Below are 15,268 nucleotides of genomic sequence, written 5' to 3' on the forward strand. Positions count from 1 at the left end.
ACCCCTCCAAGGCCTTCACTGAATGGTCAATGAAATCAACCCAGTCTTGTGAAGACTCCTTTTTGGTCTCTCTGAACTTTATCCTGTACTGTTCAGTGGTTAAGCCATAACCATCCAGGAGTGCATTCTTAAGAACTTGGAAATTATTAGCATCATTTTCTTTTACAGTAAGGAGCCTATCCCTACCTTTTCCACTAAATGATAGCCATAGGATAGCAGCCCACTGCCTTTGAGGGACATCCTGTACAACACAGGCCCTCTCAAGTGCAGCAAACCACTTGTTAATGTCATCCCCCTCCTTATAAGGGGGAACTATCTTGTGCAGATTCCTGGAATCATGCTCTTTAACAGGATGACTATGGGGAATACTGCTGCTGCCACCATGGGTTTCTAAACCCAACTTCTGTCTTTCCTTCTCTAGTTCAAAAGACTGTCTATCCAAATCCAGCTGTTGCTTTATAAGCTTCAGTCTGGTTTGTTCCACCCTCAACTTATTGAGTTCCCTCTCTAACATTCTGTCATCAGGGTTGGTGGGAGGGACATTCCTAGAAACAGAGGTATGATGGGAATGAACAGAAGGAGACCTGTCCCTTACAGAAGCCACCCTAACAGCTTGGCTGACAGAAACATTACTACCAGTATGGGGAGAATAAATGCTTTTGCTATGATGTGAGACAACACTATTTGTATGGTGTGGCTCATCATCATTACCAACTATGCTAGACTGTCTAGTAATGGGCAGGCTAGGAAGTTTCTTTCCTGAATCTTTTCCTGGGGGAGTCCCTGAATCAGATTGGGAACTATTAGGTACTTTTTCAACAGATGAGGCACCTATGGCCTTATCCTGTTCTCTAAGCATGTTAAGTAACAGTTCCAAGGAAGGATTCTTCCCTACACTCAAACCTCTCTCTATACAGAGACTCCTTGCTCTTTTCCAGCTAAGGTTGTCATATGCAAGTTTGGACAGATCAACATTTTGGCCTGTGCCAGACATTTTTAGAGAGAGTTAAAGTGATAGTAAAAGATAAAAAGTTTGTCAGAGCTTTTAGAAAGACAGAGAAAAAAAACTTTTTAAACTTTTTAGAAAGTTAGAAGTACTTTTCAGCACTTAGAAAAGAGTGAAAAGAGGAAATGCAAAACCTTTTGGCTATGTGTATATACACTGACCTTGTTTTGTATATTTTTCTCTTATGAAAAGTACAATGACAAGAGTGGTAAGTAGTCTCAAAGCACTTATCCCACCACTGCACAACCAATGTAGGAGGCTGGACTGGCTTGTAGTGAGTACCAAGGGGTACTTGCACCTTGCACCAGGCCCAGTTATCCCTTATTAGTGTATAGGGTGTCTAGCAGCTTAGGCTGATAGATAATGGTAGCTTAGCAGAGCAGCTTAGGCTGAACTAGGAGACGTGTGAAGCTACTACAGTACCACTTAGTGTCATATGCACAATATCATAAGAAAACACAATACACAGTTATACTAAAAATAAAGGTACTTTATTTTTATGACAATATGCCAAAGTATCTTAGAGTGTACCCTCAGTGAGAGGATAGGAAATATACACAAGATATATATACACAATAGCAAAAATATGCAGTATAGTCTTAGAAAACAGTGCAAACAATGTATAGTTACAATAGGATGCAATGGGGAAACATGGGGATAGGGGCAACACAAACCATATACTCCAAAAGTGGAATGCGAACCACGAATGGACCCCAAACCTATGTGACCTTGTAGAGGGTCGCTGGGACTATTAGAAAATAGTGAGAGTTAGAAAAATAACCCTCCCCAAGACCCTGAAAAGTGAGTGCAAAGTGCACTAAAGTTCCCCTAAGGACAAAGAAGTCGTGTTAGAGGAATAATGCAGGAAAGACACAAACCAGCAATGCAACAACTGTGGATTTCCAATCTAGGGTACCTGTGGAACAAGGGGACCAAGTCCAAAAGTCACAAGCAAGTCGGAGATGGGCAGATGCCCAGGAAATGCCAGCTGCGGGTGCAAAGAAGCTTCTACTGGACAGAAGAAGCTGAGGTTTCTGCAGGAACGAAAAGGGCTAGAGACTTCCCCTTTGGTGGACGGATCCCTCTCGCCTTGGAGAGTCGTGCAGAAGTGTTTTCCCGCCGAAAGGACGCCAACAAGCCTTGCTAGTCGCAAATCGTGCGTTTGGCGTTTTTGGACGCTGCTGGGGCCCAGGAGGGACCAGGAGGTCGCAAATTGGACCTGAATAGAGAGGGGACGTCGAGCAAGACAAAGAGCCCTCACTGAAGCAGGTAGCACCCGGAGAAGTGCCAGAAACAGGCACTACGAGGATGCGTGAAACGGTGCTCGCCGAAGTTGCACAAAGGAGTCCCACGTCGCCGGAGACCAACTTAGAAAGTCGTGCAATGCAGGTTAGAGTGCCGTGGACCCAGGCTTGGCTGTGCACAAAGGATTTCCGCCGGAAGTGCACAGGGGCCGGAGTAGCTGCAAAGTCGCGGTTCCCAGCAATGCAGCCCAGCGAGGTGAGGCAAGGACTTACCTCCACCAAACTTGGACTGAAGAGTCACTGGACTATGGGGGTCACTTGGACAGAGTCGCTGGATTCGAGGGACCTCGCTCGTCGTGCTGAGAGGAGACCCAAGGGACCGGTAATGCAGCTTTTTGGTGCCTGCGGTTGCAGGGGGAAGATTCCGTCGACCCACGGGAGATTTCTTCGGAGCTTCTGGTGCAGAGAGGAGGCAGGCTACCCCCACAGCATGCACAAGCAGGAAAACAGTCGAGAAGGCGGCAGGATCAGCGTTACAGAGTTGCAGTAGTCGTCTTTGCTACTATGTTGCAGGTTTGCAGGCTTCCAGCGCGGTCAGCAGTCGATTCCTTATCAGAAGGTGAAGAGAGAGATGCAGAGGAACTCGGATGAGCTCTTGCATTCGTTATCTGAAGTTTCCCCAGAGACAGAGACCCTAAATAGCCAGAAAAGAGGGTTTGGCTACCTAGGAGAGAGGATAGGCTAGCAACACCTGAAGGAGCCTATCACAAGGAGTCTCTGACATCACCTGGTGGCACTGGCCACTCAGAGCAGTCCAGTGTGCCAGCAGCACCTCTGTTTCCAAGATGGCAGAGGTCTGGAGCACACTGGAGGAGCTCTGGACACCTCCCAGGGGAGGTGCAGGTCAGGGGAGTGGTCACTCCCCTTTCCTTTGTCCAGTTTCGCGCCAGAGCAGGGGCTAAGGGGTCCCTGAACCGGTGTAGACTGGCTTATGCAGAATTGGGCACATCTGTGCCCAACAAAGCATTTCCAGAGGCTGGGGGAGGCTACTCCTCCCCTGCCTTCACACCATTTTCCAAAGGGAGAGGGTGTCACACCCTCTCTCAGAGGAAGTTCTTTGTTCTGCCATCCTGGGCCAGGCCTGGCTGGACCCCAGGAGGGCAGATGCCTGTCTGAGGGGCTGGCAGCAGCAGCAGCTGCAGTGAAACCCCAGGAAGGGCAGTTTGGCAGTACCAGGGTCTGTGCTACAGACCACTGGGATCATGGGATTGTGCCAACTATGCCAGGATGGCATAGAGGGGGCAATTCCATGATCATAGACATGTTACATGGCCATATTCGGAGTTACCATTGTGAAGCTACATATAGGTAGTGACCTATATGTAGTGCACACGTGTAATGGTGTCCCCGCACTCACAAAGTTCAGGGAATTGGCTCTGAACAATGTGGGGCACCTTGGCTAGTGCCAGGGTGCCCACACACTAAGTAACTTTGCACCTAACCTTTACCAGGTAAAGGTTAGACATATAGGTGACTTATAAGTTACTTAAGTGCAGTGTAAAATGGCTGTGAAATAACGTGGACGTTATTTCACTCAGGCTGCAGTGGCAGGCCTGTGTAAGAATTGTCAGAGCTCCCCATGGGTGGCAAAAGAAATGCTGCAGCCCATAGGGATCTCCTGGAACCCCAATACCCTGGGTACCTCAGTACCATATACTAGGGAATTATAAGGGTGTTCCAGTAAGCCAATGTAAATTGGTAAAAAATGGTCACTAGCCTGTTAGTGACAATTTGGAAAGAAATGAGAGAGCATAACCACTGAGGTTCTGATTAGCAGAGCCTCAGTGAGACAGTTAGTCACTACACAGGTAACACATTCAGGCACACTTATGAGCACTGGGGCCCTGGGTTACCAGGGTCCCAGTGACACATACAACTAAAACAACATATATACAGTGAAAAATGGGGGTAACATGCCAGGCAAGATGGTACTTTCCTACACAGGGTAGCCATAAAGAGTATATGGTCTGGGAGTTTGTCAGACACGAACTCTACAGTTACATAATGGCTACACTGAAATCTGGGAAGTTAGATATCAAACTTCTAAGCACAATAAATGCACACTGATGCCAGTGTGGGATTTATTGTAAAATGCACCCAGAGGGCATCTTAGAGATGCTCCCTGAATACCAGTCCGACTCCTAGTGCTAGGCTGACCAGTTCCTGCCAGCCTGCCACGACCAGACGAGTTTCTGGCCACATGGGGAGAGCGCTTTTGTCACTCTGTGGCCAGGAACAAAGCCTGTACTGGGTGGAGGTGCTTCTCACCTCCCCCTGCAGGAACTGTAACACCTGGCGGTGAGCCTCAAAGGCTCATGCCTTTTGTTACAGCACCCCAGGGCATCCAAGCTAGTAGAGATGCCCACCTCTCCGGCCACTGCCCCCACTTTTGGCGGCAAGGCTGGAGGAGATAATGAGAAAAACAAGGAGTCACCCACCAGTCAGGGCTGCCCCTAAGGTGCCCTGAACTGTGGTGACCCCCACCTTTAGAAATCCTCCATCTTGAGATAGGAAGATTCTCCCAATAGGATTAGGGATGTGCCCCTCCCCTCAGGGAGGAGGCACAAAGAGTGTGTAGCCACTCACCAGGACAGTAGCCATTGACTACTGCCCTCCTCACCTAAACACCCCCCTAAATCTAGTATTTAAGGGCGACCCAGGAAATTAGATTCCTGCAACCTACACAAAGGACTGCTGACCTGGAAGCCCCGCAGAGACGACGGAGACACCAACTGACTTGGTCCCAGGCATACCCGCCTGTCTCCAGACTCAAAGAACCTGCAGAGCGACGCATCTGACAGGGACCAGCGACCTCTGAGGACTGCCCTGAACCCCAAGGACCAAGTAACTCCAGAGAAAGCGTCACTGTTCATAAACAGCAACAACTTTGCAACTTTTTAGCAACTTCCAAAGAACTCTCTCGTCCCGCGTGAGACTCCTCACTCTGCACCAGACGCCCCCGGTTCGAGCTCTAGAGAGGACTCCCAGGCGACTGCGACCTTAAGAGTAACCTGAGGCGCCCCCCCCGCACCTCCACAGCGACACCTGCAGAGAGGATCCGGAGGCTCCCCCTGACCGCGACTGCCTGGAACAAAGAACCCGATGCCTGGACAAAGCACTGCGCCCACAGCTCTCAGGACCGGAAGGAATCAACCTCCAGTGCAGAAGTGACCATCAGGCAACCCTCTGCCTAGCCCAGTCGGTGGGTGGCCCAAGAAGCCCCCCTGTGCGCCCTGCCTGCATCGCCTAAGTGACCCCTGGGTCCCTCCATTGCTTTCTATAGGAAACCCGACGCCAACTTTGCACACTGCACCCCGCTGCCCCTGTGCCGCTGAGAGTGTATTTTGTGTGCCAGTTTGTGTCCCCCCCAGTGCTCTACAAAAAACCCCTGGTCTGCTCCCCGAGGATGCAGGTACTTACCTACCAGCAGACCGGAGCACCCCTTTTCTCCATAGGCGCCTATGTGTTTTGGGCCCTCCTTTGACCTCTGCACCAGACCGGCCCTGTGTTGCTAGTGCTGTGACTTTGGGGTTGCCTCGAACCCCCAATGGTGGGCTGCCTATGCCCAGGAAACTGAACTTGTAAGTGCTTTACTTACCTCAGAAACTTAACCTTACTTACCTCCCCCAGGAACTGTTGATTTTTGCACTGTGTCCAATTTTAAAATAGCTTATTGCCATTTATACCTATACTGTGTGTACTACTGCTTTAATTCAAAGTTCCTTACTTACCTGTGTGGAGTACCTTGCGTTTTATGTATTTACTTCAAATCTTGAATCTTGTGGTTCTAAAATAAATTAAGAAAAGATATTTTTCTATATAAAAACGAATGGCCTGGAGTTAAGTCTTTGCGTGTGCGTTCCTCATGTATTGCCTGTGTGTGTACAACAAATGCCTAACACTACCCTCTAATAAGACTACTGCTCGACCACACCACCACAAAATAGAGCATTAGAATTATCTAATTTTGCCACTATCAACCTCTAAGGGGAACCCTTCGACTCTGTGCACACTATTTCTCACTTTGAGATAGTATATACCCAGCCAACTTCCTACAACTCGGGTAACCAAAACTTCCACTGGGGGTGACCAGAAGAAAGGGGTTACAAAGCCTCCCCAGGAGAAAGTGGGTGACATTAGAAATAAAGAAAAAGAACCAACTTCCAACACACTTCCTTGAAAGGACTGGGGTGACTGATGGAGCGTGCATGCCAGGCCCATTTATAAGTCTCAGAAGTTCCTAATATGGTGAGCAGTGGCGTAGCGTGGGGGGTGCAGGGGGGGCCGGCCGCAACATCTTGGAAGAGACTAAATCCACGGGTTAGGGGGCGGAAATTACTTGCCTTGCCCCGGGTTAGGGGGCGCAAATTACTTGCCTTGCCCCGGGTGCTGACAACCCACGCTACGCCACTGATGGTGAGAAAACTGTTTGGCTGGAGCCAAAGGGACTAGGGAGCATATTATGGATCTACTTCTCTTTGAAACATTCCAAGGCAGAATCAGCTTTCTTGCCGAACATGAATGAGCCATCAACATGCATATCCATTAGAGAGGCCTGTATGTCTCCAGAAAAACCTGTGAAATGCATCCACGCATGGTAATGGAGCACCACCTTGGTGCCAACATGTGGGCCCCAAAAAATCAGTAGTATCAAGGCCAGCAGAAATCACACTGCCAAATTCTGACAATCTTGAATGGTATGAAACAAGAAGGCCTAAGTTATCCGGTACCACCGGCAAGATGTCGCAGAGGGAGTGCGTGTATTGACCCAATAAACAAACAGCTTTACATGACTTCAGTGTTAGTCTAGCCAAAGGGGACATTGATTTTCAGAGCTCCCTCAATTCTCTTTAACTCCCTGCGGCGGAGGAGTGGGGTGTTGTAGAGAACTATTTGGGATTCTCCTGGCTGGTGGAAGTCTGAACCACCTGACTCTTTGGTGTAGGACGTTTTGTAAGAAAATCAGGGTCGCCAGATACCACTTTGTGGAGCCTCGCCAACTGCCTAATCACTGGCAGGCAATAACAGGTTTTAGACCAAGTGTACACTAAGGTATCAGTAAAGGTTTCACTGAACAAAAGCAAAGGCTCAGATGAGGCTGGCCCTGCTTGCAAAACGTCTGTAAGGACATTTATCTTGAGTTCATCAGAAGGCATTTGTACATCCAATTATGACGCTGCCTGTGGAATTACCACAGCAAAGGAAGCAATCTCTTCTGTTGGGGAGCCAAAAAGCCATTTAAACCTGGTCCAGGGTTGTAAAAATAATCATGATAATGTGGGAGTAAACCATGCTAATCTCTATCATCATCATCATTTCTGAGTATAAGCACGCTCCCAGTCTGAGTCAGAAAGACAATGGAGCCTCTGAGGATACCTCTTAGGTAGTGGAAGCATAGAATCATACTGTGGCTGTATTCTAACTGATACACAGTACTGGATATGGAGCAGGACCTTCTTTGGGGTTGAGTTGAAGCCTGTTTGGATCATACATGGCACTGGATTTTCCTCAGGTGTTGGCATCGAAAGAGGCACCAATGGCAATATGGAGCCGTACCTCACCACCTAGCGGAACTACTGCTACGAACATTTCTAGATTCAGTCTGGTGCCTGCAGAATATTTTAAAGGTTTCTTTCCTAACCTGTGTACATGTGCCAGTATCACAATGTATTTAACATCTCGCCTTTTTCTTGCAACCTAATGGCTGTTTATTATCTTTAAACATGCTGTTTCCCTTAGGACGGGAAAACCTTTCTGCAGGTCTTCCAGTTCAATTAGTGCATTAGGTCAGTGTCTTTCAATAGGATCTGTACAAATGTGCACTGGGCTATATAGGCATGAGGATATTTCTTGCCCTTTCTATGATGCTAATAATTGACGCGAAGTAAGAAATTAAGTGGTGTAACCCATGGAGTATAGATACACAGCCCAAAACCCTTACTCCCACTGCTCACTCTACATTGTGTTAAGTACTGTAGTTTGTTTCGTCTGTGTAGGTCTGCATTTGAAATGTGACCAATGTATAACTGCATAATTTCTGTTGGATATAGTAAGTCAGTCCGACTTCTATAAGTCGAGTAATGTGCCAACATTTCAACCATGAAGAGTTTGTCACAAAACTAAGTTTCATTGACTGCAGTTTCCTCAAGAATATCCCAGACCGTAGGTGCACTTTCATAAAACAATGCACTGAGAAGCACCGTTCACAAATCTGTCTGCTGACTCAAGTACACTTTTTCAAACGAGTATTTTTTGAAGAGTAAACGGTCTTTCAGTTATTTTTCACCCATAAAGAAAACACATTTAAACACACAGATACTTGTTAGATTTTAATAAGAACATGAAAACCTTAATCAGCCCTTCACAAAATGAAAAAATACAGAACGTGAAATGAAAGTATTCTACAGGGTTTTTATTATTTAAAAAATGGAACCATGAACATATAAACAGTTCTGCAGGTGGCCACTACAGTACATTAGGGAAAAAGTAATTCATCTATTACCAATGTGGTTTGTGGACAACATAGGTAACATTTCCTCAAGAACTATAGCAGAAATTTTATCAGAAATTCTTACATAAAAAAATCTTTGAACAAAAGGTATTTAACAGCTATTATCTTTTGTGACAAGTGATCTTTTGTGAGCATCGGTGCTGGTAAATTATCGTAATTACTAGGACAGGAGCAGCACGGCCCAGTTACGCGTTAGGAAGAGAATGCTTGTATTGTTTTACTTATCTGCTTGCTGTGAAGCCCGGGGACTGTTCAAAGCCAAATGCAAAATCAGTTCTTATTTGGCAGTTTATTTCTGAAAACCATGTCCTGTAAAGTTTTATTGAAAGGAAGACGTAATGCAGCGTGCCTCTCCATGTATTGCAGATTAACAGTTGTGGCATTTCAAAAAATCTATAAATATCTACTTGCATGAAAGAGTACCTGTTTCACTACAAACCTAGTTTTCACAAAATACATAACCCCGTAGGCTTCTCAACCAAAGCAGTGGCTTCGATTCCGGATCCAGCAGCTAATTCTGAGGGTGGCAAAGAGCTGCCACGTGAAAGGGAAATGCTTAACCCTTTTCCTAGATCCGGGATGGACCTTGTAGGACTAATTATAGACTTTTGATTTCTCTTACATGTGCTAAAGAAATGGCCCACTTTCCAGTGGCGTGCCTACTTCCACATCTTTCAAGAACTCATTAATGAAACACCCACCACCCACCGCCAACACATTTCCCCGACCTAAGACAGGAAAATCCTTCTGGATACTAACTAGGCTTAAGCACTGGATATCTTCTAACAATACAAAGTAGCATCCATCCGTGTAACTGTGCTTGCCATTTCACAAGAACCAGACTGGCCAAAGTGCTTGCTTAATGATCGGGGAAACCATCAGACCTTCAGCCTGAGGCAGCGCAGGTAATGTGGTTGGAGACGCTGTCTAATACTGAACCCCACACCACCTTCCAAGCTGCTGCATTTTGAAGCAGCACAAACAGTTCTTAAATTGTATGGATTCAGAAAACAGCCTGCTTTGCTACGACGTTTCCATCAGTAGTTTCTACGACCTGGCGAGCTTGGACTCGTGAGACTTCAGTGTTCCAACAGCATCTTTCACAGCGTGGTAGATGATGTTTTTTACCTGCAAGTACAAACACAATTAATCTATAGCAAAAAGCTCACGGAAAAAGGCTTTCAATGTGACTAAGAGTACACCAATGCTATGTTGATAACCCGAAAAGACATGCAGTCAGGAAGATAAAAATGCTATCCAACAGCCTGATTAGCGTTCTGAAGACAACTCTTTAACCACCGGAGGCTCAAGGCACATCCAACTTTCCTTCTGCAACTGTGTCAAAGCTCACCCTTAACACCACTGTTAAGCTCAGACTACATGAAACCTGTGATCGCCAGTTCCCCCTGTAACAAACAGTAAATTGTACACAAGTGTCTTACTATGACAAACCACATTACAGTTGAAAAAACGAACGCTGTTTATCGGTTGCAGGCTGTCATTAAATGACTCGACTGAAAACATGTTCTTACCTCAATGACTATTTAGCTATTGATATTGTTAAAAAGTAAAACTGCAGATATTTCAGAATATACTGTCCTGAACAGCTGGGGGAAACGGGCAATATGGATTTTTATGGAAGCCATTTGTGCTTATAGCAAAAACTTAACGGAGAGGGCTTGTGCTCAGACATGCTGTTGCTCCCTCCAAAAATGCCCAGGGAAGGGGAAACCTCACCTACTGATAAGAGAACACAAGCATTTGCAATGCAATAGGTCTAGCGGTTGCTCGAGTTAGAGCTATTAGCGTTGTAAATTCATACCTGGACTTTTCTTGCCACTTACATTGAAAATTAAAAGTAAAACAGCTGACATAAACAAGCAGATTCAAAGTGCCACAGCGATGCTAGCCAGGAGGTAGCTTGAAAACAAACTGCTCTCCATCCTGAGGCCAGCAAGTGTCTTTGAATTCATATTTTCTAATAATCTGCACTCTCACAGATGAATGACATGCTGCACACCTCTGGGCAGTCTGATAGCTGTTGTCAAGGTGGTATATATGGCTCAAAATAGTATTGCCCTTTTTGAATTGACAAACACTGAATGAGGCCTAGTAATAAAGTGCATGCAATGTATTATTCTAATGTTACTGCCTCACAAAAGGAGACTGCCAGGCTGCCTCCATTATAACAATAAAAACAATTACTCTGACAAAAAAACAAATAAATAGGATTTTCAATTAAGGGGGTTTTGTCAACTCTTGCATATAGTTCATCCAGTTTCTGAAGGGGGTGGCTCAGCATCACACCAGACACGCAGTGAACTTACTTCTTGCTATCTGAGGTCCATGTTAAGCAACAACTGACGAAAACGCAGACATGTAAAGAGCGATCACATGTTTCGTCACGGGCCGTGACTAAACTATATTAAAGTGTTTACAACAATAATTTGAATTACTCAATATAATGTGGTTTTCTCGCATAACATCGTTATCAATACTTTACTGAGTACCAAAACAAGGTGTGCGATGTCAATGAAATCTGCCACAGATTTTAATTCGGTCCCTCCCAAGTTTCAATTCCCTTAACACTCATGAAATTAGATTGCAAAACGCAAGCGTGCTGTTTTTGTTATGTCTGACAATTCATGAGCCTCTAGCACCAAAAGACACAAAAGAAAACAAGCAATGATGGACAGAGAGGGCAAGCCGCATGAGGGAGGGTGTGGCCTGATTAGTCATGCAGCGAAGTAGGAGGGGATTAGGACACAGGTAAGCAACGACGGAACATTAACACAAGCATTTTCAATGTAATGGGTCTCGCATTTGTTCGACTTAGAGCTATTAGCGTTGTGAATTCCTAACCAGACTTTTCTTGCCACATAAATTGAAAATAAATAGTAATACAGTTTTACATAAGCGAGTCGATTTAAAGTGCCACGCCATAAGCATAAAGGAGCACACAAAAGGAAACAGAAGTTTGCTCGCAGTCAAACGTTTTGGCAGTTATGCAGTTATCCATGTAGCAGGGTCTGTCATGCAAATCGCTCGACTACTGTCCAGCTAGATCACGCTGCATAGGGAAAAAAAATAAAAAGTAGTCCAGAAGCCATGTGGAAAACATGGAGCTTCACATGTTTTCAGTTGTTTATTGGTGCTCTCGAGGAGGGCTAAACACCGGAAAAGGTGTGACGTATGCATGCCTTTCACAAATCAAATCAAGTGAATTTTAAAAGGCAAGCCCACGAACCAATGAAACTGATGGGCATGACATGGGCGTGGTTAAAAGCTCACAGAGAGATTTACAACAGGGGCCAGAGTGCTCGCGTGTTCAACTCTAAAAAAAAAAATGATATTGTTGGTAAGAACAAGCAGTGCCAACCCTCAGATCAGATCATATGAGGCCCAAGGAATCCCAGCAAGAATGAGAGTCATAACACAATTTATTTATTTTTTAAATCAATTCTGTAGTTGGGTGCACTGTCTTGTAACATTTTTATAGTGCTTTCCTATCCCTAAACAAGTCCAGGCAAACTTTTAGTGGTCAAGTGGGTGCCACTTACCCTGCTGCCCTTATACCTTTTTAGGTTGAGGCCTACTGAAGAGCACAGCTGTCTGGTTTGCTTAAGACATCTTGGGGACATTCAGAAAGCTTCCCTGGGAATGCATTCTGACCACTGAGTACCATTTGTAGGAAAGTACCATCTTGCCTGGCATGTTACCCCCATTTTTCACTGTATATATGTTGTTTTAGTTGTATGTGTCACTGGGACCCTGTCACCCAGGGCCCCAGTGCTCATAAGTGTGCCTGTATGTGTTACCTGTGTAGTGACTAACTGTCTCACTGAGGCTCTGCTAATCAGAACCTCAGTGGTTATGCTCTCTCATCTCTTTCAAATTGTCACTAACAGGCTAGTGACCAATTTTACCAAATTACATTGGCTTACTGGAACACCCTTATAATTCCCTAGTATATGGTACGGAGGTACCCAGGGTATTGGGGTTCCAGGAGATCCCTAGGGGCTGCAGCATTTCTTTTGCCACCCATAGGGAGCTCTGACAATTCTTACACAGGCCTGCCACTGCAGCCTGAGTGAAATAACGTCCACGTTATTTCACAGCCATTTTACACTGCACTTAAGTAACTTATAAGTCACCTATATGTCTAACCTTTACCTGGTAAAGGTTGGGTGCTAAGTTACTTAGTGTGAGGGCACCCTGGCACTAGCCAAGGTGCCCCCACATTGTTCAGGGCCAATTCCCCGGACTTTGTGAGTGCGGGGACACCATTACACGCGTGCACTACATATAGGTCACTACCTATATGTAGCTTCACAATGGTAACTCCGAATATGGCCATGTAATATGTCTATGATCATGGAATTGCCCCCTCTATACCATCCTGGCATAGTTGGCACAATCCCATGATCCCAGTGGTCTGTAGCACAGACCCTGGTACTGCCAAACTGCCTTTCCCGGGGTTTCACTGCAGCTGCTGCTGCTGCCAACCCCTCAGACAGGCATCTGCCCTCCTGGGGTCCAGCCAGGCCTGGTCCAGGATGGCAGAACAAAGGACTTCCTCTGAGAGAGGGTGTTACACCCTCTCCCTTTGGAAAATGGTGTGAAGGCAGGGGAGGAGTAGCCTCCCCCAGCCTCTGGAAATGCTTTCTTGGGCACAGATGTGCCCAATTCTGCATAAGCCAGTCTACACCGGTTCAGGGGACCCCTTAGCCCTGCTCTGGCGCGAAACTGGACAAAGGAAAGGGGAGTGACCACTCCCCTGACCTGCACCTCGCCTGGGAGGTGTCCAGAGCTCCTCCAGTGTGCTCCAGACCTCTGCCATCTTGGAAACAGAGGTGCTGCTGGCACACTGGACTGCTCTGAGTGGCCATTGCCACCAGGTGACGTCAGGGACTCCTTCTGATAGGCTCCTTCAGGTGTTGCTAGCCTATCCTCTCTCCTAGGTAGCCAAACCCTCTTTTCTGGCTATTTAGGGTCTCTGTCTCTTGGGATTCCTTAGATAACGAATGCAAGAGCTCATCCGAGTTCCTCTGCATCTCTCTTCACCTTCTGCCAAGGAATCGACTGCTGACCGCGCTGGAAGCCTGCAAAACTGCAACATAGTAGCAAAGACGACTACTGCAACTCTGTAACGCTGATCCTGCCGCCTTCTCGACTGTTTTCCTGGTGGTGCATGCTGTGGGGGTAGTCTGCCTCCTCTCTGCACTAGAAGCTCCGAAGAAATCTCCCGTGGGTCGACGGAATCTTCCCCCTGCAACCGCAGGCACCAAAAAGCTGCATTACCGGTCCCTTCGGTCTCCTCTCAGCACGACGAGCGAGGTCCCTCGAATCCAGCAACTCTGTCCAAGTGACTCCCACAGTCCAGTGACTCTTCAGTCCAAGTTTGGTGGAGGTAAGTCCTTGCCTCACCTCGCTAGACTGCATTGCTGGGAACCGCGACTTTTGCAGCTACTCCGGCCCCTGTGCACTTCCGGCGGAAATCCTTTGTGCACAGCCAAGCCTGGGTCCACGGCACTCTAACCTGCATTGCACGACTTTCTAAGTTGGTCTCCGGCGACGTGGGACTCCTTTGTGCGACTTCGGGTGAGCACCGTTTCACGCATCCTCGTAGTGCATGTTTCTGGCACTTCTCCGGGTGCTACCTGCTGCTGAGAGGGCTCCTTGTCTTGCTCGACGTCCCCTCTCTCTCCTGACGCAATTTGCGACATCCTGGTCCTTCCTGGGCCACAGCAGCATCCATAAACGCTTACCGCACGATTTGCAGCTAGCAAGGCTTGTTGGCGTTCTTTCGGCGGAAAAACACTTCTGCACGACTCTCCAAGGCGAGAGGGATCCGTCCACCAAAGGGGAAGTCTCTAGCCCTTTGCGTTCCTGCAGAAACCTCAGCTTCTTCTGTCCGGTAGAAGCTTCTTTGCACCCGCAGCTGGCATTTCCTGGGCATCTGCCCATCTCCGACTTGCTTGTGACTTTTGGACTTGGTCCCCTTGTTCCACAGGTACCCTCGGCTGGAAATCCATCGTTGTTGCATTGTTGGTTTGTGTCTTTCCTGCCTTATTCCCCTATCACGACTTCTTTGTCCTTTGGGGAACTTTAGTGCACTTCGCACTCACTTTTCAGGGTCTTGGGGTGGGCTATTTTTCTAACCCTCACTATTTTCTAATAGTCCCAGCGACCCTCTACAAAGTCACATAGGTTTGGGGTCCATTCGTGGTTCGCATTCCACTTTTGGAGTATATGGTTTGTGTTGCCCCTATCCCTATGTGTCCCCATTGCATCCTATTGTAACTATACATTGTTTGCACTGTTTTCTAAGACTATTACTGCATATTTTGGTATTGTGTATATATATCTTGTGTATAATTCCTATCCTCTCACTGAGGGTACACTCTGAGATACTTTGGCATATTGTCATAAAAATAAAGTACCTTT

General features: G+C 46.7%; 1 protein-coding gene across 2 annotated transcripts in view; it reads right to left on the minus strand.

Annotated features, from left to right (window-relative positions):
* Window positions 1-8,707: 8,707 nt before the first annotated feature.
* Window positions 8,708-15,268, minus strand: part of KDM3B (lysine demethylase 3B) — an 892,876-nt gene continuing 886,315 nt past the window's right edge. For both annotated transcript variants that reach the window (XM_069244431.1, XM_069244432.1), the window contains exon 24: window positions 8,708-9,949. In XM_069244431.1, the coding sequence (XP_069100532.1) occupies window positions 9,869-9,949 (81 nt within the window). In that variant the 3' untranslated portion in view covers window positions 8,708-9,868. The remainder of the gene's footprint in view (window positions 9,950-15,268) is intronic.

This window comes from Pleurodeles waltl, chromosome 7, assembly GCF_031143425.1.
Source record: "Pleurodeles waltl isolate 20211129_DDA chromosome 7, aPleWal1.hap1.20221129, whole genome shotgun sequence".
In the NCBI taxonomy this organism is placed as follows: Eukaryota; Metazoa; Chordata; class Amphibia; order Caudata; family Salamandridae; genus Pleurodeles; species Pleurodeles waltl.